The following is a 27,493-nucleotide window of genomic DNA, read 5'->3' on the forward strand; positions in this document are numbered from 1 at the left end:
CCTTCCTTACATTACTGGTTCATGATAAAGGCTATGGATGGCAAAGGATACAGATGAAGAGCCAGTTGGAAGAGATGCACAGGGCAAGATACATGGAAAGGCCTGTGGAGCTTCCATGCCCTCTCTTGCCATGCCACCCTACAGGCACCTTCATGTGTTTAGCAACCTGGAGTTTCTCCAAATTCTGTAGCTCAGGGATTTTTATGAAGACTTTATCATGTAGGCATGATCAATTATTAACTCCGTCTTCAGCCCCTCTCCCCTTCTCGGATGATGAGGGAGGTGGAGATTAAAGCATCTAATCATGGCTTGGTCTTTCTTGTGACCTAGGAGTTCACCAAGAGTTGCCTCTTTAGAACAGAAAACACTCACCTTACCCAGGAAATTCCAAGGGATTAGGAGCTCTGTGCCAGGAACCAGGGGCAGAGATCAAATATATATTTCTTATATCACAGTGACCAAGTAATTTTCTAGATGGATCAAAGTCTTAAGACCTGAAGTAGTAATCGTGAATCAATAGTAACTCAGGCAAACCTGTGACTGACTGGCATAAAGGGTGAATTTTTGTAAGGGAAATATTTAAGATTTGAATTATTATAATAGCAAAATAAAAACAATCACTGTTCACAAAGGTATTTGGGCTAGCTTTCTTAAAATAATGGGAGCTGCAGGACAGGGAGAGGTAATGCCAGTGGAGATGGGGTACATGTTGGATGGGGCATTTTATTTTTTTTTAATTTTTTTAATTTTTTAATTTTTTTTTTTTTTGAGACGGAGTTTCGCTCTTGTTACCCAGGCTGGAGTGCAATGGTGCGATCTCGGCTCACCGCAACCTCCGCCTCCTGGGTTCAGGCAATTCTCCTGCCTCAGCCTCCTGAGTAGCTGGGATTACAGGCATGCGCCACCATGCCCAGCTCATTTTTTGTAGTTTTAGTAGAGATGGGGTTTCACCATGTTGACCAGGATGGTCTCGATCTCTTGACCTCGTGATCCACCCGCCTCGGCCTCCCAAAGTGCTGGGATTACAGGCGTGAGCCACCACGCCCGGCCCGGGGCATTTTATTTTTAAACAGCCTTTTTTCCTCCCCCACCTTGAGATGAAGTCTTGCTCTGTCGCCCAGGCTGTAGTACAGTGGCACGATCTCAGCTCACGGCAACCTCCGCCTCCTGGGTTCAGGTAATTGTCCTGCCTCAGCCTCCCACATAGCTGGGACTACAGGTGTGTGTCACCACGCCCAGCTATTTTTATATTTTTAGTAGAGACAGGGTTTCACCATATTGGCCAGGGTGGTCTGCAACTCCTGACCTCATGATCTGCCTGCCTCGGCCTCCTAAAGTAATGGATTACAGGCATGAGCCACCACACCTGGCCTAAACAGCCTTTTTCAGTATGGAATTGGGAAAGAAAGTTGTAAAGGAGGGCGTGAATAGCAAAGTCCAGTACTACATTTGCAACTTGTATCATTTCAAAATACTTTATAAAAAGATGAACTTACAATGTCAAAGGAATGAGTAGATGGACTTAGAAGATTTCACATTAGTCATAATTGAGAATGTTCCTTTTCTTTGAATATTAAAAGAATCTTTTGACCTCCACTTTCCATAATTAGGTACGTCAGTTTTGTTACCCCTTTATACTAAATGATTAGTAATTTGTCTGAATTTAAGTGGGGGATCTTTATTTGACATCAGCATTTTCCTCAGGAGAAAGTAAATTCTTCCTGTATTAGACTGATCTTAACTCAAATATTAGGCTTTTATTTTGGATGCAGCTTGTTTTTCTTCTTCCTCTCAGTTACTGAAATTTTGTTTTGTTTTATTTTGTTTTGTTTTTTAAGACAGGGTCTTGCACCCAAGTTGGATTGCAGTGGTGTGATCATAGCTCACTGTAACCTTAAACTCCTGGGCTCCTGCAATCCTCCTACCTCAGGCTCGTGGAGTAGCTGAGACTATTGGTGCTGGCCACCATGCTTGGCTAATTTATTTTATTTTTATTTTTTATAGAGATGGGGTCTCACCTTGTTCTCCAGGCTGGTCTCGAATTCCTGGGCTCAAGCGATCCTCCTGTCTTGCCCTCCTGAAGTTCTGGGATTACAGGCGTGAGTCGCTGTGCCCAGCCTGAACATTTTCTTTTTATGTAGTCTTTTCATTGTAAGATTTAAGTTCTGTTGTGAATTTTTCCTTTTTTCTTATTTAAGTGGAAGGTTATACTTCTTTATATCCAGAAAAAGCCAGTATTGTTCTTTGCTTAAGCAGCCACATAGAATTGAGGTTGTAAATTAAGATTGAAAACTTAATTTAGGGCCAGGCGTGGTGGCTCAAGCCTTTAATCCCAACACTTTGGGAGGCCAAGGTGGGCAGATCATGAGGTCAGGAGTTTGAGGCCAGCCTAGCCAACATGGTGAAACCCTGTCTCTACAAAGGTACACACACAAAAAATAATTAACTGGGGATGGTGGTGCCCGCCTGTAATCCCAGCTACTTGGGAGGCTGAGGCAGGAGAATCGCTTGAACCCGGGAGGCAGAGGTTGACAGTGAGCCAAGATGGCGCCATTGCACTCCAGCCTGGGTGACAGGGTGAGACTCCGTCTCAAGAAAGAAAAAAAGAAAAAAGCCGGGCGCGGTGGCTCACGCCTGTAATCCCAGCACTTTGGGAGGCCGAGGCGGGTGGATCACGAGGTCAAGAGATCGAGACCATCCTGGTCAACATGGTGAAACCCTGTCTCTATTAAAAATACAAAAAATTAGCTGGGCATGGTGGTGCGTGCCTGTAATCCCAGCTACTCAGGAGGCCGAGGCAGGAGAATTGCCTGAACCCAGGAGGCGGAGGTTGGGTGAGCCAAGATCGCGCCATTGCACTCCAGCCTGGGTAACAAGAGCGAAACTTCATCTCAAAGAAAAAAAAAGAAAAGAAAAGAAAACTTAATTTAGGGACTGGTGCTCTAAAGCTTTGATCTTGGTTGAAGTTTGGTTACCAGCTATGGTTGATAAGCATACTTTGTCTTTTTAAATGACCATTTTGCTTTTGGTGAAAATAACTTCAGTAGTTGAAAAGTCAGAATAGAGACTTGTTCATGCTTGAGAAACTAATTGCATCATCTCAGCTGGTGTTAACTGCTTGAGGAAATTCTTGAGCCTTTTCTTAGTAAATTTCAGGGATACATAAAATGTGTGGCACTGTCACATTTTTGTCATTTGAAGAATTGTACTTGTATTCACACTAGTTTTCAAAGCTATTTTCCAAACCCAGAAATGCTCACCTCCTCTTTCTTAGAACATGAACATAATACTCTTCAATGGTTTTAAATGTACGTGTCCTTTGGGTAATTTTGAGAATAATTTTTTAAAAATCATGTTGCTTTATTCTCTGTAAGACAGTAAATCAAATCTTATCTGTTCTTCATGGTGTGATTATATTACCCTCAACACAACTAAATATTTTTTTGTTTGTTTTTAAGTAATTCCATTTTCATTTTTGCCCTCCCTAGAGTAGAACTTGAATATTGACCCTTACACTTAAGTATAGATCCCTGGGATTCTCAGGTCAGTCTGGGAGGGTAGCATATCTGTTGTCTTAGGAAACATTTTCGTCAGTGTAAGGCGAAGACAGTAAAAAAAAGGAGCAGGCCAGATGTGGTGGCTCACGTCTGTAATCCCAGCACTTTGGGAGGCCAAGGCAGGCAGATCATGAGGTCAGGAGATCAAGACCACCTTGGCTAACACAGTGAAACCCCATCTCTACTAAAATTACAAAAAATTAGCAGGGCGTGGTGATATGCACTTGTAGTCCTAGCTTACTCAGGAGGCTGAGGCCTGAGAATCACTTGAACCCAGGAGGCAGAGGTTGCAGTGAGCTGAGATTGCGCCACTACACTCCAGCCTGGGCAAAAGAGTGAAACTTTGTCTCAAAAAAAAAAAGAGCCAATACTTTTATTTGTGATTACTATAACTTGATTAACTACAGCTCTAAAATAATATATTATCATCAGACTACCCACTCCTTCCCAAAAACAAAACAAAGTAGTGGGATCCTTCATTTTGGATTTGAACTAAAGTGAGGGGAAGTCATTTATACATAGCCAAGAGCAATGAAACCAGAAAATATAAAGGTTATATGAAAGGCTTTATAGATATAGCTTCTGTCTGATTTTATAGGTCTTAGTGGCTTCTTCCTATGGCAAGTGAGAGGTGATTATGATTTAGGAAGGAACATGTAGGTGTCCAAGCACTGAAAACGCGGAGAACAGCTGCACTGCAGGTATCATTCCTCCTCAGGCTCACGGAATGAAATCATTCCTTAGTTTCTTTCAAGTTGTGTTCTTCAATTTCAGTTTTATCCTTTCCAAAAATGGGGTCCATGTGAGTTTTCTTCAATTTGCTTTTAAAGAATTGTGGTCTTTAAAAATCTTAATAGTTTATTTTACCGTTTAACGTGAAAAAGCCTGATAATTTGTTTCAACTTGTTTTCCACAACTAATTATTTCCAAAGTATAACATCCCTTATAGTTAAATTAATGATTAGGTTCACATTTTTGTGCTTTTCCGGCTTTCGTTGTTAATAACAATAGCAAAATTTATATAGGTGCAACAAGCCTTGTTAACTATTTTACATACAGAATTAATTAAACTCATTTGTTAAAATACAAAATGATTGAATTTTTGAACCAGTGATTCCTAACATCAAGTGGGTAATAAAGACATTTTTATGCATCCCTTCAGTCCCTTCATTCCCTCAATTATATTTACCTAAAGAGGTTTATGTGCCTTTAAAACTAAACTATGTCTCTGCTGTTTTAGTTTGACTTTTTAATTTTTAAAAAACCAATCCCTGTTTATTTGTATAATTTAAGAACCTTTGTGAATCCCAGTCTGAGCTCATCAGCCTTTACAATTTGTTCTGTTAAATAATTTATATGCTCCTGAGTATTTAGCAGCTTTTAATGATTTTAATTAAAATTCTAAAAGTAATGGATAAGAAAAGCAAGGAATTTGGTCATATCTTAATTACATAGATGTCAAGAAATCCTTAAATGAGTTTTTGTTTGTGTGTTTAAATCATTTCTTAGGCTCAGTAGAAAAGAAGCAACAGAGAAGATCAATTAGAACTCGTTCTGAATCAGAGAAATCCACTGAGGTCGTGCCAAAGAAGAAGATCAAAAAGGAGCAGGTTGGCTTCCTACATGTAGAGAGTTAAAACATTGTATTTGTAAATGTTGTGGCTTACATTCCTATCTTAAAAGAAAGAGAAACTTTCTCCCACACTGGGTTTCCTTTCTGGACTGTCTTACACTTCTGTCCTGGTGGGTTCCAGTGCTCAATTTTAATACAGCCATTCCTGTGATTCTGCTTCAAGCATTTTCACAGAAAACAGGCTTCAGGAGATGGGAAGCCAATGGTGCAAGACTCTTAAAAAATCCTTCACATTTATTTAGAAGTTTCGGTTGTCAGCAAAATGATATCATGTTTTTATAATTTTTATTTGGAACCATCATTGAGTTCCCTTTTTTTTTTTTTTAATTTTGATTTTTGGTTTAAGCTGCTGGTATGTATTGTTTTTTATTTTTTAAACAAATCAATTAATTTATATTCTTATATTTAAGAAGCAGATAATCATAGATGATCTGGTTTTTCTGTTTATATCGCAGATTTTTTGGAATGTTATTTTCCCAGTGGAATATTCAGCTGGTATCAGGTTGTCAGATAAATAATATTTAGTTAAAAAAAAGGCGAGGGGGGTTGCATTTTGACTGAAGTATATTAAACCAGTGTAATCAATATAGTAAGATACATTTAAATGACCTTTTCAAAGAAAATTTTAGAAACCATTCTTTTTGAAATTAAACTCACAATCAGATTTTTAAAAAAATTTTTAGTGAAAGAGTATCCATTCTTACAGCCTAAACACCTGCTAGTAAAGAAAACAAATTTTGAATAAAATTAGTTTCAATAAGTTTTATATTTTTTAAACCATTTAATATGGAAGAGTGTGGGCTTTTTTATTTAAAATATGTCCATCATTTTAAACTTCCAAATTTAAAAGCTAACCTTGTAGGTGCTCTGTGGTATCACCAAGCAAGTGAAACAGTTTTTCCAGAATATTTAACTAAAACTTAAATAGTATACTAATTTGTCATTCATCATATTAACTTTCATATTTCATACTTAGGAAATTATATTCCAAAAAATCTTTCTAAGCTCTTGAAGATCTATAGTATTCATTACCAAAATAAAGTTGTGATTTTGCCAGCTGGTTCCCAAATTCAGTCTGTGACCAGTCAGTTTTAAACTAATACGCAGAATGAGTACAAAAAGCAGGACAAATTGTTAATGCCACTGTGTTATAGTTAGAAATAGGACAATGCCAGTGATTGTTTAGAAGATTTTATATTTGTATTACTAATTGTATCTTATAAAAGCATTTCTGTTGTATGTTTTTTTACCTGTTGTAAAAAAAAAAAATAAAAATTTTTTTAAAAAGCTTAGAACAATCCTTAAATATTTACAAAATGTGTTTCAACATTCATATTTCACCACATCTTAAAGAAACATGAAATTCAATTCATAGCTTAAACAGGAACTCCTCCAAACAGCATCCTTTCTCTAATTCCAATGGTTCGATCCTCAAATTACCACGTGTTTTACATATACATTGGCAGAATAACTTCTGATCTCGCTCTCCTGATGTAGGATCAAGACACTGTTCATAAGACACTCAAGAAAGTGCTTTTGCAATATCACAAACTTATTTTCTTAAGTTTGTACTAGCAGCAAAAGTATTGAGCTTCCAGCTGTATGGAGCCCTGTAGCACTCTCTACAGAGAGGGTCCTGATTCCCAGCAACTTAGCTGTGAGTGCAGGCGCGGAAGGGTCTTAAAGTGGCGTGAGTTACATTAACCTGAGTATCATAGTAAGTAAAAATTTATCCTAACGTCTTTGGGGCGGGAGGGGTTTATAGCAACATTGGGGCTGGTTGTAGAAACAACCCCTCTCCTGCCTTCCAGACACTGAGAAAAGTGTTCTTATTCTCTTCATATACCAAGGGAATGGTGGGAAAAGTCTTTGCTAGAGAGCATGTGGCTGTGTGTTGTCACTTGGTATTCAGCACAGGCAGCTAGGATTTAAACCCTCCCTGAGTTTGAGACAGAGAACTTTACCCAGAAGATGGGACTGAGTTCAGATTTCAGATACATTAATCACTCATCATTACTTAGATTGATGAAAGTATCTTTTCCCTCTGTTAATAATTAAAAGGGAAAAAAATTCCCTGTTAATGCTGTGTTTTTCTGTCCAAACAGGTAGAAACAGTTCCTCAGGCTACAGTGAAGACTGGATTACAGAAAGGTGAGTTAATATTATAATGTTGCTTTGCATTTCCTTGATTAAAACCAATTTTTAAGAATTACTTATTTGTACTTCATGTATTTTTGTCTGTCTCTGTAAATCATTGTTGTTGCTCTTCAGTGTGAAATTGCAGTATTCCCCAGTGTTTGTGTGTGTGTGTGACTTTTAGAGTTGATCTTATTCTGTACCTCCAAGGGAAAGTCTTACTTGTTTTGGTAAATTGGAGAACACCACGTAGACTTGATACTGTTTCCAACTTTTCTCCATAAGATTCTGGGGTTTCACTGGCTTATAAACTAGGGATGTGACGAATCCACTTTTTTTGGTATTCGACTGAATACCGAATAGTAGCTATTCATGTTTGTCAAACATGGACAAATCAGACAAGACAACCTGATTGAAAAAATCTTGCCACATTTATTTTTACAGTGCTGTAAAATCTTTTTGTAAATTAAAATGATTCATAGCATATTTATGGCCACTATTAGATGACCTTATGCGAATCTATTTGAGATATGCACAAAGTTTTAAAAAGCTTAAACTTATATCTGTATTTTCTGTGTGCAATTTGACTACAGTACAAACTCCATAGCATGATTCGTGCGTTTTTGGTGAGATCAAACTGTATTTAATACCTGTAGTTTACTCTGGGCAAATTGCATTATTTAAAAATAAAATAAAATAAAACAACAGCCTCTCTGCATTCTCGGGGAGAAGTCTGCAGCGATGGTCTCCGTGGAGATCCTCAGCAGAACTGAACAGCCTCTCGGAGGGAACACTGCTTGGCGGAGCTCCAAGAAAAGACATCGCGATCGCTGCGAGATTAGGAGGCCTGATTGCGTTGTGTTTCCACCATTCCACAGGGTCGGCGGACCGGGGAGTGCAGGGCTCTGTCAGATTCAGTGACAGCTCCGTCTCCGCAGCGATTGAGGAAACTGTGGACTGAGATTCCTGTACAATTTCATCCCAGAAACTCCAGACTTGTAGTCTCCATGCAAGATTTCTTTGTCGGCGGCTCGATAAACAGTTTCTTTGTTTTCGATTTTGATTTTGCCAATCATCATTATTGGCATTTTCCTGCCTGGTTTCTTCTTCAAGACTCTGAACAATTGCTTTAACATTCAAATGATTTTTTTTTTCGGTTTGAGCTGGATGGGTACAGCTTAAATCATGGGTCCAGCCTAAAAACCACCATTTAACTTACACTGATCAATTTCAACATGGACTGTTTTTGGTTTTTTGTTTTTAAATAAAGCATCATTAATGCACATCTGCAGGGTTTTGCCAAACAGCCCAAACTGTATACATTACAATCATTAAAAGTTCTTATTTTTTTTAATATTAGTGCCGTTATCATGGAGAACAGCATGACAGCTGTCTTTGGCAGTCTGTCATTTTTCTAGCATTTTCAGAAACTCATCGGAAATGGCGGTACCTGTGTTTCCCTTCGAAAGCCTCTCAGTACAGCACTCCTGTTCCTCTGTTAAAACTCCTTGTTAATCCAGTGATCTTTTAGGCCAAGGAAATATTTTGTGGTGGTGTTCTGGGTCCATACACCAGCAATGAAGGAGATAGATTTGTGTACTTGTGTTTTTTAATCAGCATTAACATGGGCAGGCACCCTCATTTATAGATGTCAGGAAACATTCAGTGAAAAACTTGTAGAATGGGATGTGATAACGAGGTTCCAGTAATCTGAGCAGTCTAACGAGGCCCACCTCCTCCACCTCAGAACGTGGCTATGTTCCAAGTGCTACTCTCACTCAGCCTGTTGCGGATCTTCATGGCCTCAGGAGACTTGTTTCTCCATGGGCTCTTCTGGACTGCACACTTCCATCATAGCTTGCTGGGCTGATCTAGATGTCTGTTTGTTGTATGAAAATTTTGGGGGAAAAAAATCCAAAACACAAACTGTGGGTTGAAATATTAACCGTCTCCTTGGTTCCTTGGTATTCACCGTGCCTGATCTGCACATTTCATCGTGGCTGTTTCTGTATAGCCTATATACTGCATTAGCCCAAGAGATTGTTGCTTTGTAACTTTTTGCACTATTGTTTTGGCTGGATTTGTATTACACACAGTTTTAAAAAAAAATTCCACACTATTCTCTGCCTTTTTTTTCCTATTTATTTCTTCCCGCACAAATTCCACATAGAGGCCTCCCATCCAGCTCTACGTGATTTGGCTGCACCTGAACACTGATTGTCCATTTACAACCCTCAGCAGTATGCCTCCTAAATGGCATGACATATGTAGATGTGCTGCAGCGCTTGTTAATGGTCACAATAAATGCCACTTCACCAAGGAAGTCTCAGATGAACAATTATGAACATCCAAATTTTATTGGGGGGCAATAATCAACTGAATTGCAAAATTCGGGGGAAAATGGCACTATCCGTGTACGAATCGAATACAAATCAAAGATTTGTCACATCCCTAATAAAAACAAGATGGAGATGTCTCTGCGACCATATTTGTAAGCTACACAGTATGTTGGGTTTTATGTCTTCCCCCTCCAAATTGAATGGTTCTTTGAATTGCTCCAGATCCATCAGCTATCCTGCAATTTTGATAGGATTGATTTTTAGGTTGGAACGTGGGCTCTGTTGACTGAAAATAGCTTTAGAGGAGGAGAACTGAATTAAATGTTTTGATAGAATGGTTGTAAATTAAATCAATCACTACCAGGAAGGTCAGAGTTCTGAAATTTTGACTCATTATTTCATTGTTAACAAAGAGAGCTGTGCTTTTTCCACACTAAAGATGAGTTTGGGAAAAGAAAGTATTCTCCCACACACAAAAAAATTAAACCTTACATACTATTTTAGGATTAATTTCAGTGTGTTGTATTAAGGTGCCAGCGAGATTTCAGATTCCTGTAAACCTCTAAAGAAAAGGAGTCGCGCCTCAACTGACGTAGAAATGACTAGTTCAGCATACAGAGACACATCTGACTCCGATTCTAGAGGACTGAGTGACCTGCAGGTAAATATGTGCAAGGGTCTGGATGAAGTGCTGTTTCTTGAACATAATGCTTTTTCCTAATTTATTTGGGGAAATTGGAAAAAATTTTTAAATACTCATAGAAAAAAATCACTGGTTATTTTGTAACTTACGAGCATCTTAATTTTTTTGCATTCATGTTATATAACAAAACTATAGTTTGTTTGTAATTTTAACTACAATTTTTCCCAAAACAGCAGACCTATGATAACTGTGGATTTTGGAAAGAAAGGAAGGAAAAAAGAGGTTGTTGTGTAAAGATCTAATGTTTGAGCAAGTCTTACTAGGATTTTCATAGGATCTAACTTTGGGGGACATTTTGTTCTGTTTTTCTTAAAAATACTATGTTTTCTATGTAGGTAGGCTTTGGAAAGCAAGTAGATAGCCCTTCAGCTACTGCAGATGCAGACATTTCTGATGTGCAGTCCATGGATTCAAGTTTGTCAAGAAGAGGCACTGGAATGAGTAAGAAGGACACTGTATGTCAGGTAGGCAGGTAACTGGTGCGATGGCTTGAAACAATTGCTATTATATTCTGCCAATAATAGACTTAACTCCTGTTGAAGAGGGTAATATGTTTCTAAATTATTGTGATATTACTTTAAAGCTACGGTTCTAAAAACTCTCTTTCTGGTTTTTTTTTTTTTTTCCTTTCTGAGTTGGAATACTTACCCACATGCCAATTTCTAGTGTAATATATTATTATTAATTGGAAGTAAATGGCAGATGGCTGATTGGAAAAACTTTCTTAAATTCAAAATTTTAAAGTAATAACTTTCTCACTGTATTTTTACCATCCTTGAAAAATACTGCTTTGCCCTGTGAAGAAAAGTTACATATGCAGATCCCAAAGAAGGAATCATAAAAGATCAAGTATGACTTTAAGCTTTATACCATATTGGATCAGGAAATACTGTAATTGTCTAGTTCTCTGGTTCTCAAAGTGAAGGCCAAAGACAAACAACATCAGCATCTTCTGGATACAGGGGCCCCCACCAGAACTACTGAATCACAATCTGTGGGTGAGGGACCCAGTAATTTGTGTTGTAACAGGCCCCCCATGTGGTCCTGATGTTTGCCAAAAGTTTGAACCACTGCTTTTTGCCATATTACAGATTTGTGAAAGCTCTGGCGACTCTCTGATTGCTTGTGAGGGAGAGTGCTGCAGACACTTTCACCTGGAGTGCCTGGGACTGACATCACTCCCTGATAGCAGGTTCATCTGCATGGAATGTAAAACCGGTAAGATGACTTAACTTCGATAGTCGTGAAAAGATGAATGGGATTATGCCAGGAATATGCACTGGCAACCTCTCCTGGGACATTTTGTTCTCATCATTTTTATTAGCCCGCCTCCCTTCTTCCCATAGGTCTTTCAGCAAATTAAGATTCAGCTTCAAGATTAAAAGAATAGTTAAATGTCCTCCTACTGGTGCCTTCTGCCATAAAATCTGTCAAATTACCAAGATCAATTTGAGTTTTATCTAAAGAGTTATACAAATTATGTTAATTGAGTTATTTTTCAAATGGATTTGAGATTTGGGGGGCTAAATAAATTGGGTTAAAGTTCTTTAATAGACTGTAACACAAGTATCATTGCATAACTACAGTGACTATATTTTTAGTTGAAATTTGGAGCTACTAGAAATCATTTTTTAAACTTGGGATTCACCATTTATTTCTTATCTCACTATGCATAGACTACCACCTACCAAAGTAATTTGTAGAGAAATAAATATGCCAGTTTGTATTTCTTCTCTCTGTAGCCATAATTCTGGTTAATATGAAAAGCAAGTAGTAGTTGTTAAACTCGTAACAACATGGCAAATAAAAAGTAACTGGGATGACATGGTGGTGCTTCCAGGAACCATTCACATTTTTTTTTGTTTTGCTTTGCTTTGTTTTAGCTATAAGGAACTAAGCCAATTGGATAGCAAATATATATGATATGCTGATGTTACCTTTGACTCTTTATTGTTTTTCTACTCCTTTCCCTTTTATTTGGATGTGACTCTTTATTATTTTTCTTACCTTTAACTCTATTATTTTTCTACTCCTTTTCCTTTTATTTGGATTCTTACTGGTTTATTTTCTTATTTGATTGTATGCCTCCTAAAACCTTTATTTTTTTACTGAACACTGACTTATTAAATACCACGTGTTACGAGTACTAAGCATTTTCTCCTGCTATTTCATTTGATCCATGATGAGATAGGTACTATTATGATTTCCATTATACAGAAGGAGAAACTGAGGATTAGAGAGTTTAGTACTTTGCCCAGATTCACAAAGGTAGCGCATGATGACTCTAGGATTTAAACCCAGCAGCTTGACTCCAGATTTTTTTTTTCTTTACCGCAGTCTTCTACTGCCTTAGAGAGTAGGATGGACATCGCAAGTCATATGTCATATATCCTAATATACACTTATTCACATACACACACACACACACACACACACAAATACACACACACACACACCACACACATACACAAACTAAGCTATAGAAGCTGTTTAGAATATATAACTTAAAATTTGTCCCTTATAAAATATTTTATTTATCACATTTAGACTCTGCAGTAAAACTTGTGAACCGTTTGTCAACAGGCAGCCCGTGGGTCATATTATCTGCACACCATTTTGTTTGGCCTTCAGAATGCATTTTCATTTTTGAACATGGATAGAGCATGTCATTCTGGCTCCTCACATTCCCCATTATTCCTTTTTCTAAAACTCTGTCATTCCAGTCACTTATATATCCTGCCTGGCCCCTTTAAGCATTCAAGCATTAGGCAGTTCTTGTACTGCTATAAAGAAATACCTGAGACTGGGTAATTTATAAAGAAAAGAGGTTTAAATGGTTCACAGTTCTGCAGGCTGTACAGGAAGGATGGTGCCAGCCTCTGCTTGGCTTCTGGGGAGGTCTCGGGAAACTTACAATCATGGCAGAAGGCAAAGTGGGAGCAGGCACTTCAAATGGCAAAAGCAGGAGCAAGAGTTGAGGGAGAGGGCCACACATTTTTTAATGACCAGATTTCACAAGCACTTACTCACTGTCGTAAAGACAGCACCAAGCCATGAGGGATCCACCTCCATGATCCAAAGACCTCCCAGCAGACCTTACCTCCACCGCTGGGGATTATATTTCAACAGGAGATTTGGGTAGGGACAAATTTCCAAACTGTGTCAAGTATTCAATCCCTGATTTAAGATATTGATAGGAAGGACCGTGTATCTCAGTATTAAAACACTTTTTTTTTTTTTTTTTTTTTTTGAGATGGAGTCTTGCTCTGTCGCCCAGGCTGGAGTGCAGTGGCACAATCTCGACTCACTGCAACCTCCACCTCCTGGGAGATTCAGGAAATTCCCTGCCTCAGCCTCCTCAGTAGCTGGGATTACAGGCGCCTGCTACCACGCCCAACTAATTTTTGTATTTTTAGTAGAGATGGGGTTTCACCATCTGGGCCAGGCTGGCCTTAAACTCCTGACCTTGTGATCCATGCACCTTGGCCTCCCAGAGTGCTGGGATTACAGGCATGAGCCACTGCACCTGGCATAAAACATTCTTAAGGCTTCTTTTCTAACTCTAGAATCCAGGAGAATTCTTCTAACAGAGGTTAGGTATATTTAATTTGGTACACATTATTAGAAAATGTAAGAGGGAAATTTGCTTAAAAAACAGTTAAGTATGGGATGTTGTCAGCGTGAAAACAAAATTTTCAAAAAAGACCGGTTGGGTAGAACAAAGTCAGAGGACTCACATTTCCTCATTTCAAAGTATACTACAAAGCTATAGTAGTCAAAATCGCGTGATATTGGCATAAAGACAGACATATAGACCAATGGCCTAGAAAGCCTAGAAATAAGCACTTGCATATATGGTCAAATGATTTTTGATAAGGGTGTGAAGACTAGTCAGTAGAAAAAAAGACAGTCTTTGCAACAAATGATGCTGGAAAAGTTGGATATATTCCTGTAAAAGAAGGAAGTTGGACCCTTACCCAACAGCATAAACAAAATTAATTCAAGATGAATCAAAGACTAAGACATAAAAGCTAAAAGTATAAAACTCTTAGAAGTAAACATAGCATAGAGGAAAAGCTTCATGACAATGGATTTGGCTGTGATTTCATATGTATGACACTGAAGGCACAGGCAATGAAAGGAAAAATAGATAAATTGCACTTCATCAAAATTAAAAACTTTTATACACCAAAGTGTCTTATCAACAGAATGTAAAGGTAGCCCACAGAATGGGAGAAAATATTTGCAAATTACATATCTGATAAATGATTAATACCCAGAATATGTAGAGAACTCCTTCAAGTCAGCAATAAAAAAACTAAACAGCCGGGCGCGGTGGCTCAAGCCTGTAATCCCAGCACTTTGGGAGGCCAAGGCGGGTGGATCACGAGGTCAAGAGATCGAGACCATCCTGGTCAACATGGTGAAACCCCGTCTCTACTAAAAATACAAAAAATTAGCTGGGCATGGTGGCGCGTGCCTGTAATCCCAGCTACTCAGGAGGCTGAGGCAGGAGAATTGCCTTAACCCAGGAGACGGAGGTTGCGTTGAGCCGAGATCGCGCCATTGCACTCCAGCCTGGGTAACAAGAGCGAAACTCCATCTCAAAAAAAAAAAAAAAAATTAAACAACCCAATTTGAAATTGGTCAAAGATCTTGAGCAGATAGTGCTCCAAAGAAGATATGCAAATGGCCAATACACACATGAAAATATGCTCAACATAATGAGTACTCAGGGCCAGGTGCAGTGGCTCATGCCTGTAATCCTAGCACATTGGGAGGCCAAAGCAGGTGGATCTATGAGCTCAAAGGTTTGAGACCAGCCTGGGTAACATGGTGAAACCCTGTCTCTATTTAAAAAAAAAAAAAACAGTAATTAGGGAAATGCAATAAAACCACAATGAGATGCCACTTGATACCCATTAAAATAACTAGTATCATAAAAATAAAAAGAAAACATGTTGGCTTAACTGTGGAGAAATTGGAACCCTTATACATTGTTGGTGGGAATGTAAAAGGTGTAGTGGCTGTTGAAAATCTGATGACAGTTTCTTGAAAAATTAAACAGAATAACAAATGATCAAGCAATTTGACTCTGGGTATATATCCAAAAGAACTGAAAGAAGGGGCCAGGCGCAGTGTCTCACGCCTGTAATCCGAGCACTTTGGGAGGCCAAGACGAGCAGATTGCTTGAGTGTAGGATTTTGAGACCAGCCTGGGCAACATGGTGAAATCCCATCTCTCCTAAAAATCCAAAAACAAAAAAAAAAATTAGCCTGGCATGGTGGCACGTACCCATAGTCCCAGATACTCAAGAGGCTGAGGTGAGAGAATCACCTGAGCCCAGGAAGTCTACAGTGAGCTGTAATTGCGCCACTTTACTCAGCCTGGGCAACAAAAGTGAGACTCTCTCTCAAAAAAAAAAAAAAAAAAGAACTCCAACAGATATTTGTACACTCATGTTCATAACAACATATTCACAGTAGTCAAAGGGTAGAAACCACCCAAATATCTATTGATGGATGAATAAACAAAATGTAGTATATACCTACAGTGGAATATTATTCAGCCTTTAAAAGAAATTCTGATACATGCCACAACATGAATGAACCTTGAGGACATTATGCTGAGTGAAATAAGCCAGGTATAAAAGGCCAACAAATATTGTATGATTCCATTTATATGGATTACTTGGAATAGTCAAATTCTTAGAGACAGTAAGTAGAACAGTATTCACCAGGGTTGTTGGGGAGGGTGAGATGAATTCTTTAATGGGTGCAGAGTTTGAGTATGGGATGATGAAAATATTCTGGAGACAGATTGTGGTAACAGTGTGAATGTACTTAATACTACTGAACTGTACACTTAAAAATGGTTAAAGTGTTAAATTTTATGTTGTATATATTTTACCACAATTATTTTAAAAAGTGCTTTTTGTTTACTTATGACATGAAAATTAGTTTGGTACCTATTTGGTACACTTCTAATATGTCAGAAGTGAGAACTCTGATTCTTTAAACCATTGTTTAAGGTCATTTAGGCAGCTTCCCTTTGTCCAAAAATAAACACTTCACATGTAAGAAGTATTACAGGTACATACTACTACTTTCTGTTAAGACAGATGTGATTTCTGGAAAGAAAGCATTTTTATTTGGCCTTTTGAATAAAATATGTATTAGAATAAGTCTCCAAAAAGAGTTCTGTAACAGATAGTTTTACTTATTATTTTTTTCCGCACTTCCCCCATGGTCCTCGACTCTGGCCTGATGGACTGACTTCTGACTTACTCTTTTTTTTTTTTTCCCTGGTCCCGTTGCCCAGGCTGGAGTGCAATGGTGCAATCTCAGCTCCCTGCAGCCTCAACCTCCCGGGCTCAGGTGATCCTCCCACCTCAGCGTCCTGATTAGTTACAGGGACTACAGGCATGCACCACCATGCCCAGCTAGCTTTTTTATTTATTTATTGAGACAGATTTTTGCTCTTTTGCCCTGGCTGGAGTGCAGTCTCAGCTCACTGCAACCTCCACCTTCCAGGCTCACGTGATTCTTATGCCTCAGCCTCCCAGGTAGCTGGGATTACAGGCACACACCACCACTCCTGGTTAATTTTTGTGTTTTTAGTAGAGCCAGGGTTTTGCCATGTTGACCAGGGTGGTCTCGAACTCCTGACCTCAAGTGATTTACCTCCCTTGGCCTCCCAAAGTGCTGGGATTACAGGTGTGAGCCACCATGCCCGGCCACCAGCTAGTTTTTTTTTGTTTTTGTTTTGTTTTGTTTTGTTGTTTTGTTTTTTTAGTAGAGAGACAAGTTTTACCATATTGCCCATGCTGGTCTTGAACTCCCAGACTCAAGCAATCCACCTACCTTGGCCTCCCAAAGTGCTGGGATTACAGGTGTGAGCCACCATGCCTGGCACCTGACTGACTGAACCTTAATGAAGACCATTTCCTAGTGAAAAGGAAAAGTTTGGAAAGCACTCACATGTTAGAGCCCTAACCTAAGTCTTAAAGAAGTTTGATAGTTCAGCTCTCTGTTAGCATAACACTTGAACTAGTTTAAACTATTTTCATTTATATTAGGCTTATTTTGATAATTACATAAATGAAAGCTTATTTTATTTTATTTTATATTTTCTTGAGATAGATTCTTGCTCTGTCACACAGGCTGGAGTGCAGTGGAGTGATCATAGTTCACTGCAGCCCCAACCTTCCGGGCTCAATCCTCCTACCTCAGCCTTCTGAGTAGGTGGAACCACAGGCACATACCGCCACACCTGGCTAATTTTTAATTTTTTTGTAGAGATGGGGTCTCACTGTGTTGCCCAGGCTGGTCTTGAACTCCTGGGTTCAGGTGATCCTCCCACCTCAGACTCCCGAATGGCTGGGATTACAGGCATGAGCCACCGTGCTCAGCTGAAGGCCTGTTTTATTTATTTATTTATTTATTTATTTATTTATTTATTTTCTTTTTCTTTTTTTGAGACAGAGTTTTGCTCTTGTTGCCCAAACTGGAGTGCAATGGCGCAATTTCAGCTCACTACAACCTCTACCACCTGAGTTCAGGTGATTCTTGTGGCTTCAGCCTCCCAAGTAGCTGGGATTACAGGCATGCACCACCACACCTGGCTAATTTTGTATTTTTAGTAGAGGTGAGGTTTCACCATATTGTCCAGGCTAGCCTCAAACTCTTGACCTCAGGTAATCCACCTGCCTCAGCCTCCCAAAGTGCTAGGATTACAGGCGTGAGCCACTGTGCCTGGCAGCCTATTTTAGTTTTACATAGAGCAGTTTATGCATTGGGCAAATCTGTGAAGTCTAACTTCCTACCTTTAAAATATATTTTTTTTAATGTCTAAAACTTTAAAAAATTATTTTAAAAAATACAATTACCTTCATATCTATATACATGGTAAGATATACTTTATTGGCCTTAAACAGGGTGGTGAAAAAATGTACTTTGAAATTACATATATACAATGGGACCCAAAAAAACCATCTTACTGTACTTTATTTCTGCATGAAAGGCAATTTAACAAGTGAACATCAGAGTTTTAACTACTCATGTATAATTCAGCCAATTTGTAAGGATTAGGTACTTCCAGAATCAAAGAACAATAATACAGTTCACCTAACTTTCTGTAAAAAGACAAAAGCTGTTCCTTCTCAGCAAACTGACACAAGAACAGAAAATCAAACGCCACATGGTATCACTCATCGGCGGGTGTTGAACAATTAGAACACGTGGACACAGGGAAGGGAGCATCACACACTGCGGTCAGTTGCAGGGGACTAGGGGATGGACAGCGGGGTGTGGGGAAGGTGGGGAGGGATAACATGGGGAGAAATGCCAGATATAGGGGATGGGGGAGGAAGGCCACAAACCATATTGCCATGTATGTACCTATGTAGCAATCCTGCATGATCTGCACATGTACCCCGGAACCTAAAGTACAATGTAAAAAAACAAGGCTAGGCCGGGCGCTGTGGCTCACGCCTATAATCCCAGCACTTTGGGAGTCTGAGGCGGGTGGATCACGAGGTCAAGAGATCAAGACCTTCCTGGTCAACATGGTGAAAACCTGTCTCTACTAAAAATACAAAAATTAGCTGGGCATGGTGGCACACGCCTGTAGTCCCAGCTACTCGGGAGGCTGAGGCAGGAGAATTGCTTGAACCCAGGAGGCGGAGTTTGCGGTGAGCCGAGGTCGTGCCATTGCACTCTAGGTAAAAAGAGGGAAACTCCGTCTCAAAAAAAAAAGAAGAAGAAGAAGAAAAAAACAAGGCTATTCCTTACATTTTTTCCTTCAGATTTTTAATAGACTTTACAAGAAGAGTGGACAAAAGACTTGAACACTTTTCAAAGATGATATCCAGATGACCAATAAACATTTGAAAAGTTTGTTGTTATAATCTGCAGTTCTTTGCTTAAAGTTAAACATTTCTTTCTGTTATCTTTATTTACTTTTGTGAATTATCTGTTTATGTCTCTTATTTGTTTTGTGGTGTTAAAATGTTATTTGTTAATATTTAATTTATTTATAATTACACAAGTAAAATATAACCACATTGTTATGAAAATAATTACTGTTCTAGCTGATGTCACCCTTGATCATCAGCCTTAATCCCAGCCCCTTACTCAGTTCCAGTTCCAACAACCATTGTCAGTTTGATGTATAGCCCTGCAAACCTTTGTGTGTGTCTGTGTGTGTGTTGTAGAACAAATCTATCATAGCATTGTTCTGCTAGAGCTCTTTTTGTGTCAGTACAGATGCATTCTATTTAATTGCTGCATACTGCCCTAGTATACATATAATCATAGTTTATTTAACTCATTCCCTATCGAAGGACACTTGAGTTACTTTCACTTGTTTGCCATTACAACATTTCAGGCAACATCCTTTTACATTTACTCTGTCTTCCCTAATGTAGTTAATGAGAAATTGAATTTCTAGGCAGAAAGTGAATGTACTTTTATTTTCATGGATATTGCCCAGTTGCCTTCTAAGCTTGTTCCTTCCAACTTAACCTCCTACGAGCCCCCTATACCCTTATCAATAATTGGTATTATCACTGTAGTCCCAGTTACTCAGGAGACTGGGGCACGAGAATCACGTGAACCCAGGAGGCAGAGGTTGCAGTGAGCCAAGATCACACCACTGTACTCCAGCCTGGGCAACAGAGTGAGACTCTGTCTCAAAAATAATAATAGTTGATATTATCAAACTCTTTTAAGTTTTTTGCTACTTTATAACTGGTTTCAGTTAGCATTTATCTGATTACTAGTGAAGATGAACATATTTTAATGTTCTTTTGGCTATTTGTCTTTCTGTAAATTGCCTACTTAAATCTTCTACCCACTTTTACATTAGGCTGCTTTGGTTGTTTTCTATATTGTTTGTAAGTCCTATTCCATTATCTTTGCTTATATATGTTGTGTATATTTTCTCCATATGTAAACTGTTTATACAACGAAACATCTTTTATCATTTTTGTTGCATATTTCCCTATATCTGTTTGTCTTTTACTTGTTTCTCCCCCTTTTCCTGTTTAATTTTTTCATATTTGGCATTATTTTCTTCCTTGAATGTCTGGCATATTCACCAGTGGAGCCATCTGGGCCTAAATTTTTTGTTGTTGAAAGATTTCCAGTTATAGCTTCAATTTCTTTTAATAGTTTACAGAACTATTCATATTTCCTGTTTTCATGCCAGTGTTGGTAAGTTCTTTTTTTCTAGGAATCTCTCCATTCATCTAAATTTTCAAATTTATTAGCAAAAATATAGTGATATCCTTTTACTGTCTTTTTAATGTTTGTAGGATTTGTAGTGGTGTTCCATTTTTCATTTCTGATATTAATATTAGGACCTTTTTCCTTTTTTTATTAGTTACTCTTACCAGAGGTATCAGTTTTATTATTCTTTTTCAAAGAACTAGGTTTTGTTAATTCTCCCCAGTGAATGTTGATTTCACTTCATTCTTGAAGAATATTTTCAATGGGTATAGAATTCTGGTTTGTTGTTTTCTTTCAGCCCTTTGAAGATAGCATTCTGTTGTTTTTTGGCTTCCATTTTTTTCTTTCAGTCAGCTCTGTTTGAAAGTAATTGTCTTTTCTGTGGATAATTTGAATGTTTTCTTTGTCTTGGATTTTCTGTAGTTTAAGATATGTCTAGCTGTAATTTTCTTTTTTATTAGGATTGTAAATTTTCATTTTATGTCTGTTTTGCACATAGAAATAATCAGTGATTAGCTAATGGAATCTGTCTTTCCTTTGGTAATTTATTTATTCTCTGTGGGGAAGACTTTGCTCCTCTCTGCTACCAGACGTTAAACAAATTCTCTTTTGGATTTTCTATGGTATCAGTTTTGGAGATCTAAATTGTTTTTAGTATTTTGTCTCCGAATTGATAATCAATTATTCTAGCAAAATTTAAAACATAACTTTTTTTTTTTTTTTTTTTGAGATGGAGTCTCGCTTCTCACTCTGTCGCACAGGCTAGAGTGTAGTGGCACGATCTTGGCTCACTGCAACCTCCTCCCCTGGGCTCAAGCGATTCTCCTCCCTCAGCCTCCCGAGTAGCTGGGACTACAGGCCCTTGCCGCCAATCCCCGCTAATTTTTTGTATTTTTAGTAGAGACAGAGTTTTACTGTGTTAGCCAGGATGGTCTCAATCTCCTGACCTTGTGATCTGCCTGCCTCAGCCTCCCAAAGTGCTGGGATTACAGGCGTGAGCCACTGCACCCGGCCTAAAACATACTTTTAATTTAGCATTTATTTTAAATGCTTTTTTGTGTATTAAATTCTTATATATGGTTATAGAGTCTGTTGTAGGAGTAGCTGTTTGATGCCTGTAGCTGCTTCTACTTGAATATGCTTTAGTCCATTTTATTTAATTTGTATTCCTCGCTAATTTTCCAGGGCAGCACCCATGTTTTTCATGTAAAGTGTCTGGTAAAGATGTGAAGCGTTGTTCTGTTGGTGCTTGTGGAAAATTTTATCATGAAGCCTGTGTCCGCAAATTCCCCACTGCCATCTTTGAATCAAAAGGATTCCGCTGTCCTCAGCACTGCTGCTCTGCCTGCTCTATGGAGAAAGACATCCACAAAGCAAGTAAAGGTAAAATAGCTGAAGAAGGAGTCAAAGATTGTTGTTTTAAGTGCAGTGGCAAATAACATCAAGCATATATTTCAAACAACATAGGGCGTTCTCCCTCTGTATATCTCTAGCTTTAACAGTTCAGCCACAGTACATAGCATGTTAAGTAGAAATTACATTCCAAATTCAGACCATAAGAAGAAAATTCCATGTGTTCCAAATACCCTCAAAATCTTTAGGTAGGTGCCATATTGGATACCACCATCTCTGCAGCATTGGAACAAATAATGTTTTCTTTGGATGATCTGTAAGTGACTATTAGGCTTACATGTAGGGGCCATGTAGCATAGGATGACAGAGCCAGACTAGGGAAGACAAAATGCCTTTTATCTTACTATAGCTAGCATCGCATGGAAACCCAAAAAAGCCCAACTCTAGAAACTTCATTTTATGCCCCATTGATGCCTTATTAGATTCCTTTTGACTTGTCTTTAAACAGGCCGCATGATGAGATGTTTGAGATGTCCAGTTGCCTATCACACTGGAGATGCTTGCATTGCGGCTGGAAGCATGTTAGTATCCTCCTACATTCTCATCTGTAGTAATCATTCCAAACGGAGCAGTAATTCTTCTTCTGCTGTAAATGTAGGCTTTTGTTTCGTTTGTGCTAGAGGTGAGTGTCTAACTTTTCTCTTCATTTATTTTTGAGGTCATTGGCATATTTCTCCATTAACATAGAGTCTCAGCATTGGGAAAGGACTCAGGCCATCTAGTACAATCTCCTACCCAGTGCAGAATTCCACTGTAATATATCCCTGAGAGAGATGAACATTTCCAGTAACTTTTATAATGCTAGATGCCATAGTGTTAGAATATTAATTGTTCCATAAGTTAAGCTAAAATTTGCATTTCTAAAAATAACATAATTATAGTTCTTAGTTTTTCTGTTAGAGCATTAAAAGATTAATGTTTTCCCTTCTACAATTCTTCTATTCAAAGTAGATCCTTCCCATATCATAATCTTAAAACAGACCTTTCAACTGACTAAGACTTCACTTGGAAGGCAAGACTAGCACATTTATTTTTCAGTTGTTTATGTTGTGTTTTATCATAATGTTTTGGTCTGGCATTGAGGAAGGCCTGATGGGACACAGCCAAGGCAGCATATGTGGTGGTGTTAGTTCAGAGCCAGCCATGTGGGCTTTCTTATTGCCAGCTATTGATATTTAAGTATGCCAAGAGATTGATCAACTAAAAACAATACTGTGCCCCTGTGGGGGGTCAGTGAACTTGTGTTTGTGATAAATCTAAAACGGGACTTCTTTAGTTGACTGTTACACAAAATATCTGGCTTTATCTCAGCTATAATAAAAATAAAACTTTTTTGGTACTTAGCATTATAAAAACCAACTAATTGTTTTTGTTTTGTTTTTAATTTAAGAGCTAAGTTTTCTGACCTTCCCTTGGTGTGAACTATTCTCAAGGCCTCTAAGGCTCATCATGCCCATTAGATTCTATGTAGACCATACTAAAGATGAAAGTGGTTTTTGTTTGGTTGATTTTGCTTTAGGAGACAGTTATTTTAATTTGGTGAAAGTACCATAACTTTTTAAGAGTTTAGGTAGTATGATAGATCTTAGATGGTTTTGCTTTTATATCTCTCATTATGAAAAAATTACCTGGAGGTTGGCAGTAAAAGATTAAATAATGGTAGTCCTTTGTGGAGTAGCCAACAAGTTTTATAGTAGACACTACTTTCAGTTTGCCTGTTTTATAAGCACGTGTGACTGTCTGCCTTTGGAGCAGGAAGCACTGTGTCTTTCTGAAGTAAAGCAGGGACAACTGTATCCTGCTCTGAAACCTGGCTGGTATCATGGAGGAGTAGGTCTGAAATGTTTCCTGTCATATTGTAACAAGTGGGCACATAATAAATAAAAAGTTGTCAGTCATTGCCTTTCTCATCTCTGCATCCCTAAGAAAGTAATGATTAGAAGAAATTATTGTATTATCAGTTGTATGTTTAGCTTTAGAGTCTTTTAAACAGATGAGTGGCAGTGATAACAAAGTCCTCTTACTGCTTTGCAAACTCTATTGTACCATTCCTAGGCACCAACGTTTCCTGTCAGTGTATAAGCATGCATAATTTAGCCAGCATTTTAATATCAAGTTTATTGTGTTGGCTTATGTTGGGGCACATTCTAAATCAAATGCCATCAGTAGATTAATCAATATTCTCTTTTGCTCTACTTCATTCAATAATTGGGATACCTTTAAAATAGATATTTTCAGGCTGGGCATAATAGTTCATGCCTGTAATCCCACACTTTGGGAGGCTGAGGCGCGTGGATTTCTTAAGGCCCAGGAGTTCATGACTAGCCTGGGCAACATAGCAAGACCTCATCTCTACAAAAAATAAAAGAATTAGCCAAGCATGGTAGTGTGTGCCTATGATTCCAGCACCTCAAGAGGCTGAGGAGGGAGGATCACTTGAGCCCAGGAGTTCGAGGCTGCAGTGAGCTGTGAAACAAAATACAGCATTTTCAATTTAGGACAGCTAGAAAATGGTCTGCTTATAGAAACTCTATAACCATTTTGTTAGATTTGACTTACATGACTTGATTAAAATTCTGAGAATAATGTAAGTGGATGGAAAACCCATGTTTGAACAACAGAATCTGTATTTACATCTTATCAATTTGACAGTTATTCTGGAAGATTTACTGAATTTAAATGCCTATTTAAGCAAAATTATTTAATTTCCAAATATTTTAATGGTAAAACCTTGTATGGTAAACAAAAACCTTCATTTTGTTTTCTAGCATTTGACAAAGACTTACTGTAAATAGATCAGATGTTGGGAAGTCTTAAATCAAAAGTAATCAGAAGTAAATAATATATGTTCTTTTATAAGTATCTATAAAGGTCACCTTTTTTGAGGAGACATAACTGTAATAAATCTATACACACAGAAAGGAACACTTTAATCATTTATATTTGGGTATTAGAAAACTTAACTTGTTTTGCTTGCTTCTTGCCTCACAGAATTTTTCCCTCCACATAGATTTTCTCTTAGTTCTTGGTTATTGGGTGTTTCAGATAATCAAGCTACTTCTTAAGGACTGCAATGTCTGGAAATATTTTTTGAAATGTTTCAGGGTTTGGAGGAACATTGCTCCTCTTCCAACTCCCACCTAATCATGGAGTCACAAGAAGTGTGCAGACATTTTTCAATATAGTGTATATTCTTTAGCATCTCCTTTTATCTAGAGGGTTGTGTAAAATAAGATACTTAGCATTCTGTGCCTTTCTTTGTAATGGTAATGTTAAATGGATAATGTAGGCTGGAGTTTTCATTTAAACAGGAAATAATAGTAATTTATTTTGCATATGTAAGTCAAACTTTACTAAACATCATCTGAATGAATTGCCACAGTTTCCCTAAGAAGTTCTCTCTCCATGGTATACAGATGAGAACACTGAAACCCAGATTAAATAATTTACCTAAGGTCACAGAAGTTGTTAAATGGAGGGACCACTATTTGTACTTGATCATTCTTATTTCAAAGCCTATATTCTTTTACACTACACCGTCTCCCTCTAGTAAATGTATGAAGTTCATTTCAACATTATATAACTTTTTTTTTTTTTTTTTTTGCGACGGAGCTTCACTCTTGTTACCCAGGCTGGAGTGCAATGGTGCAATCTCGGCTCACTGCAACCCCCACCTCCCCAGTTCAAGCGACTCTCCTGCCTCAGCCTCCCGAGTAACTGGGATTACATGTATGCACCACCACACCCAACTAATTTTTTTGTATTTTTAGTAGAGACGAGTTTTCTTCATGTTGGTCAGGCTGGTCTCAAACTCCCAACCTCAGGTGATTCACCTGCCTCGGCCCCACAAAGTGCTGGAATTGTAGGCATGAGCCACTGTGCCTGGCCTATATAACTTTTATTAGAAGATTCTGGCTGAGCACTATGGCTCACGCCTGTAATTCCAACATTTTAAGAGGCCAAGATGGGAGGATTGTTTGAACCCAGGAATCCAACACCAGCCCGGGCAACACAGCAAGACCTCGTCTCTGCAAAAAAAAAAAAAAATCAAAAACTTAGCCAGGCATGGTGGTATGCACCTGTAGTCCTAGCTACTCTGGGGGTTGAGGTGGTAGGATCACTTGAGCCCAGGAGGTCAAGGCTGTAGTGAGCTGTGTTTGTGCCACTGGACTCTAGCCTGGGTGACAGAGCAAGACCCTGTCTCAAAAAAAAAACAAAACAAAAAGAAGATTGTCATATTGTTAGTAATTTCAGGTTCCATTCTGTCTTCTAGGTCAGAGATATTTCTCGAATGCATCTCAGTGTAGGGTAGCATCAGATGAAGATAATGCCCACAGAAAAAAGTAAATGGTAACATTCCTCCCCTTCAAAATGATCTCTAAATAAAACTGCTGCCATAATTTGTGTTGTAAAATCCTACATCATTATACACTGACCAGTAACCAAGGCAGAGGATACAGAAATGTCCCATGGTCTCACAGTTGCCTAGGTTTAGGAGTGGCTTATAGCTACATCATGAATTAACTGGGGGAAGAGGAAGGGAAAGAAGAGGGAACCTCAGGTAGCTTTAGTGTTTTCCTCTAAGTAGCATAGCTATAATTGGTAGATCAAAAGGATTACTTTTATTAACCCTTAAGTTGGTAATCACTTTATTTTGTGGCAGGGAAAAAATGAAAATGTTTGCACTACCTCAGTAAAGTTCAGGAAATCATGGCTCCTTTAAAATCATGTACCAGGCCTGGCACAGTGGCTCATGCCTGTAATCCCAACGTGTTGTAAGGCCAAGGTGGGAGAATTACTTAAGGCCACAAGTTAGAGACCAGCCTGGGCACAAAAGCTATTATAGACCCCATCTCTACAAAAACATTTTAAAATTAGCCTGAGGTGGTGACACATACCTATAATCCCAGCTGCTTGAGAGGCTGAGGCCAGAGGATCGCTAGAGCCCAGGAATTCAAAACTTCAGTAAGCCACAATCACACCACTACCCTCCAGCCTGGGTGACAGGGCATGACTCTGTCTCAAAAAAATACGATATAATTCACCACCCTTCAGCCTGGGTAATAGGGCAAAAGGCTGTCTCAAAAAAAAAAAAATACATATACGGTATATACACACACACACACACACACACACACACACACACACACACACAAACAATATAAATGAAATAAAACATGTACCATATTGATAGAGAAGAGTTTCATTATCTGGCAGAGAAAGTTAGGATTTCTTTGAGTGTGTCTGAAGATATGAATAGAGAAAAGGAGAGACTCTATTCTGCCTTAAAGCACTACTTGATATATTGAAGGTAGATAGGCTCTACTTACATTAAGTAAATGATTCTGATTTCTATCTCATTACGTGATATATAATATCATGTCATTCTTTGGGTTGTCGTCATTGTACATCCAAATATGCAGCAATGTAGCTTTGTTTTTCCTAAGGGGTTTTCAGTATGATGTCAAGTGTTGTTTATATC

At 38.4% G+C, this 27,493-nt stretch overlaps 1 protein-coding gene and 1 long non-coding RNA gene across 16 annotated transcripts in view; one reads left to right on the plus strand and one right to left on the minus strand.

Annotated features, from left to right (window-relative positions):
* NSD3 (nuclear receptor binding SET domain protein 3) overlaps window positions 1–27,493 on the plus strand; it is a 116,288-nt gene that overhangs the window by 61,327 nt on the left and 27,468 nt on the right. For 9 of the 15 annotated variants that reach the window (XM_032288173.1, XM_032288179.1, XM_032288176.1 and 6 more), the window contains exons 8-14: window positions 5,067–5,171; window positions 7,300–7,341; window positions 10,196–10,326; window positions 10,704–10,832; window positions 11,460–11,586; window positions 21,784–21,981; window positions 22,460–22,633. In XM_032288173.1, coding sequence (XP_032144064.1) covers window positions 5,067–5,171; window positions 7,300–7,341; window positions 10,196–10,326; window positions 10,704–10,832; window positions 11,460–11,586; window positions 21,784–21,981; window positions 22,460–22,633 — 906 coding nt within the window. Of the gene's footprint in view, window positions 1–5,066; window positions 5,172–7,295; window positions 7,342–8,204; window positions 9,446–10,195; window positions 10,327–10,703; window positions 10,833–11,459; window positions 11,587–21,783; window positions 21,982–22,459; window positions 22,634–27,493 lie in introns of those variants that run through there. The other 6 variants (XM_032288172.1, XM_032288175.1, XM_032288178.1 and 3 more) reach the window with 3 other exon arrangements.
* LOC116558323 lies at window positions 432–27,230 on the minus strand. Its single transcript, XR_004271956.1, has 4 exons — window positions 27,160–27,230; window positions 23,774–23,778; window positions 7,884–7,898; window positions 432–443 (listed from the first exon to the last, which is right to left on the minus strand). It is a non-coding gene; the product is annotated as an uncharacterized LOC116558323 (long non-coding RNA).

Source organism: Sapajus apella, unplaced genomic scaffold (genome assembly GCF_009761245.1).
Source record: "Sapajus apella isolate SASKATOON/1434 unplaced genomic scaffold, GSC_monkey_1.0 scaffold21, whole genome shotgun sequence".
Lineage (NCBI taxonomy): Eukaryota > Metazoa > Chordata > Mammalia > Primates > Cebidae > Sapajus > Sapajus apella.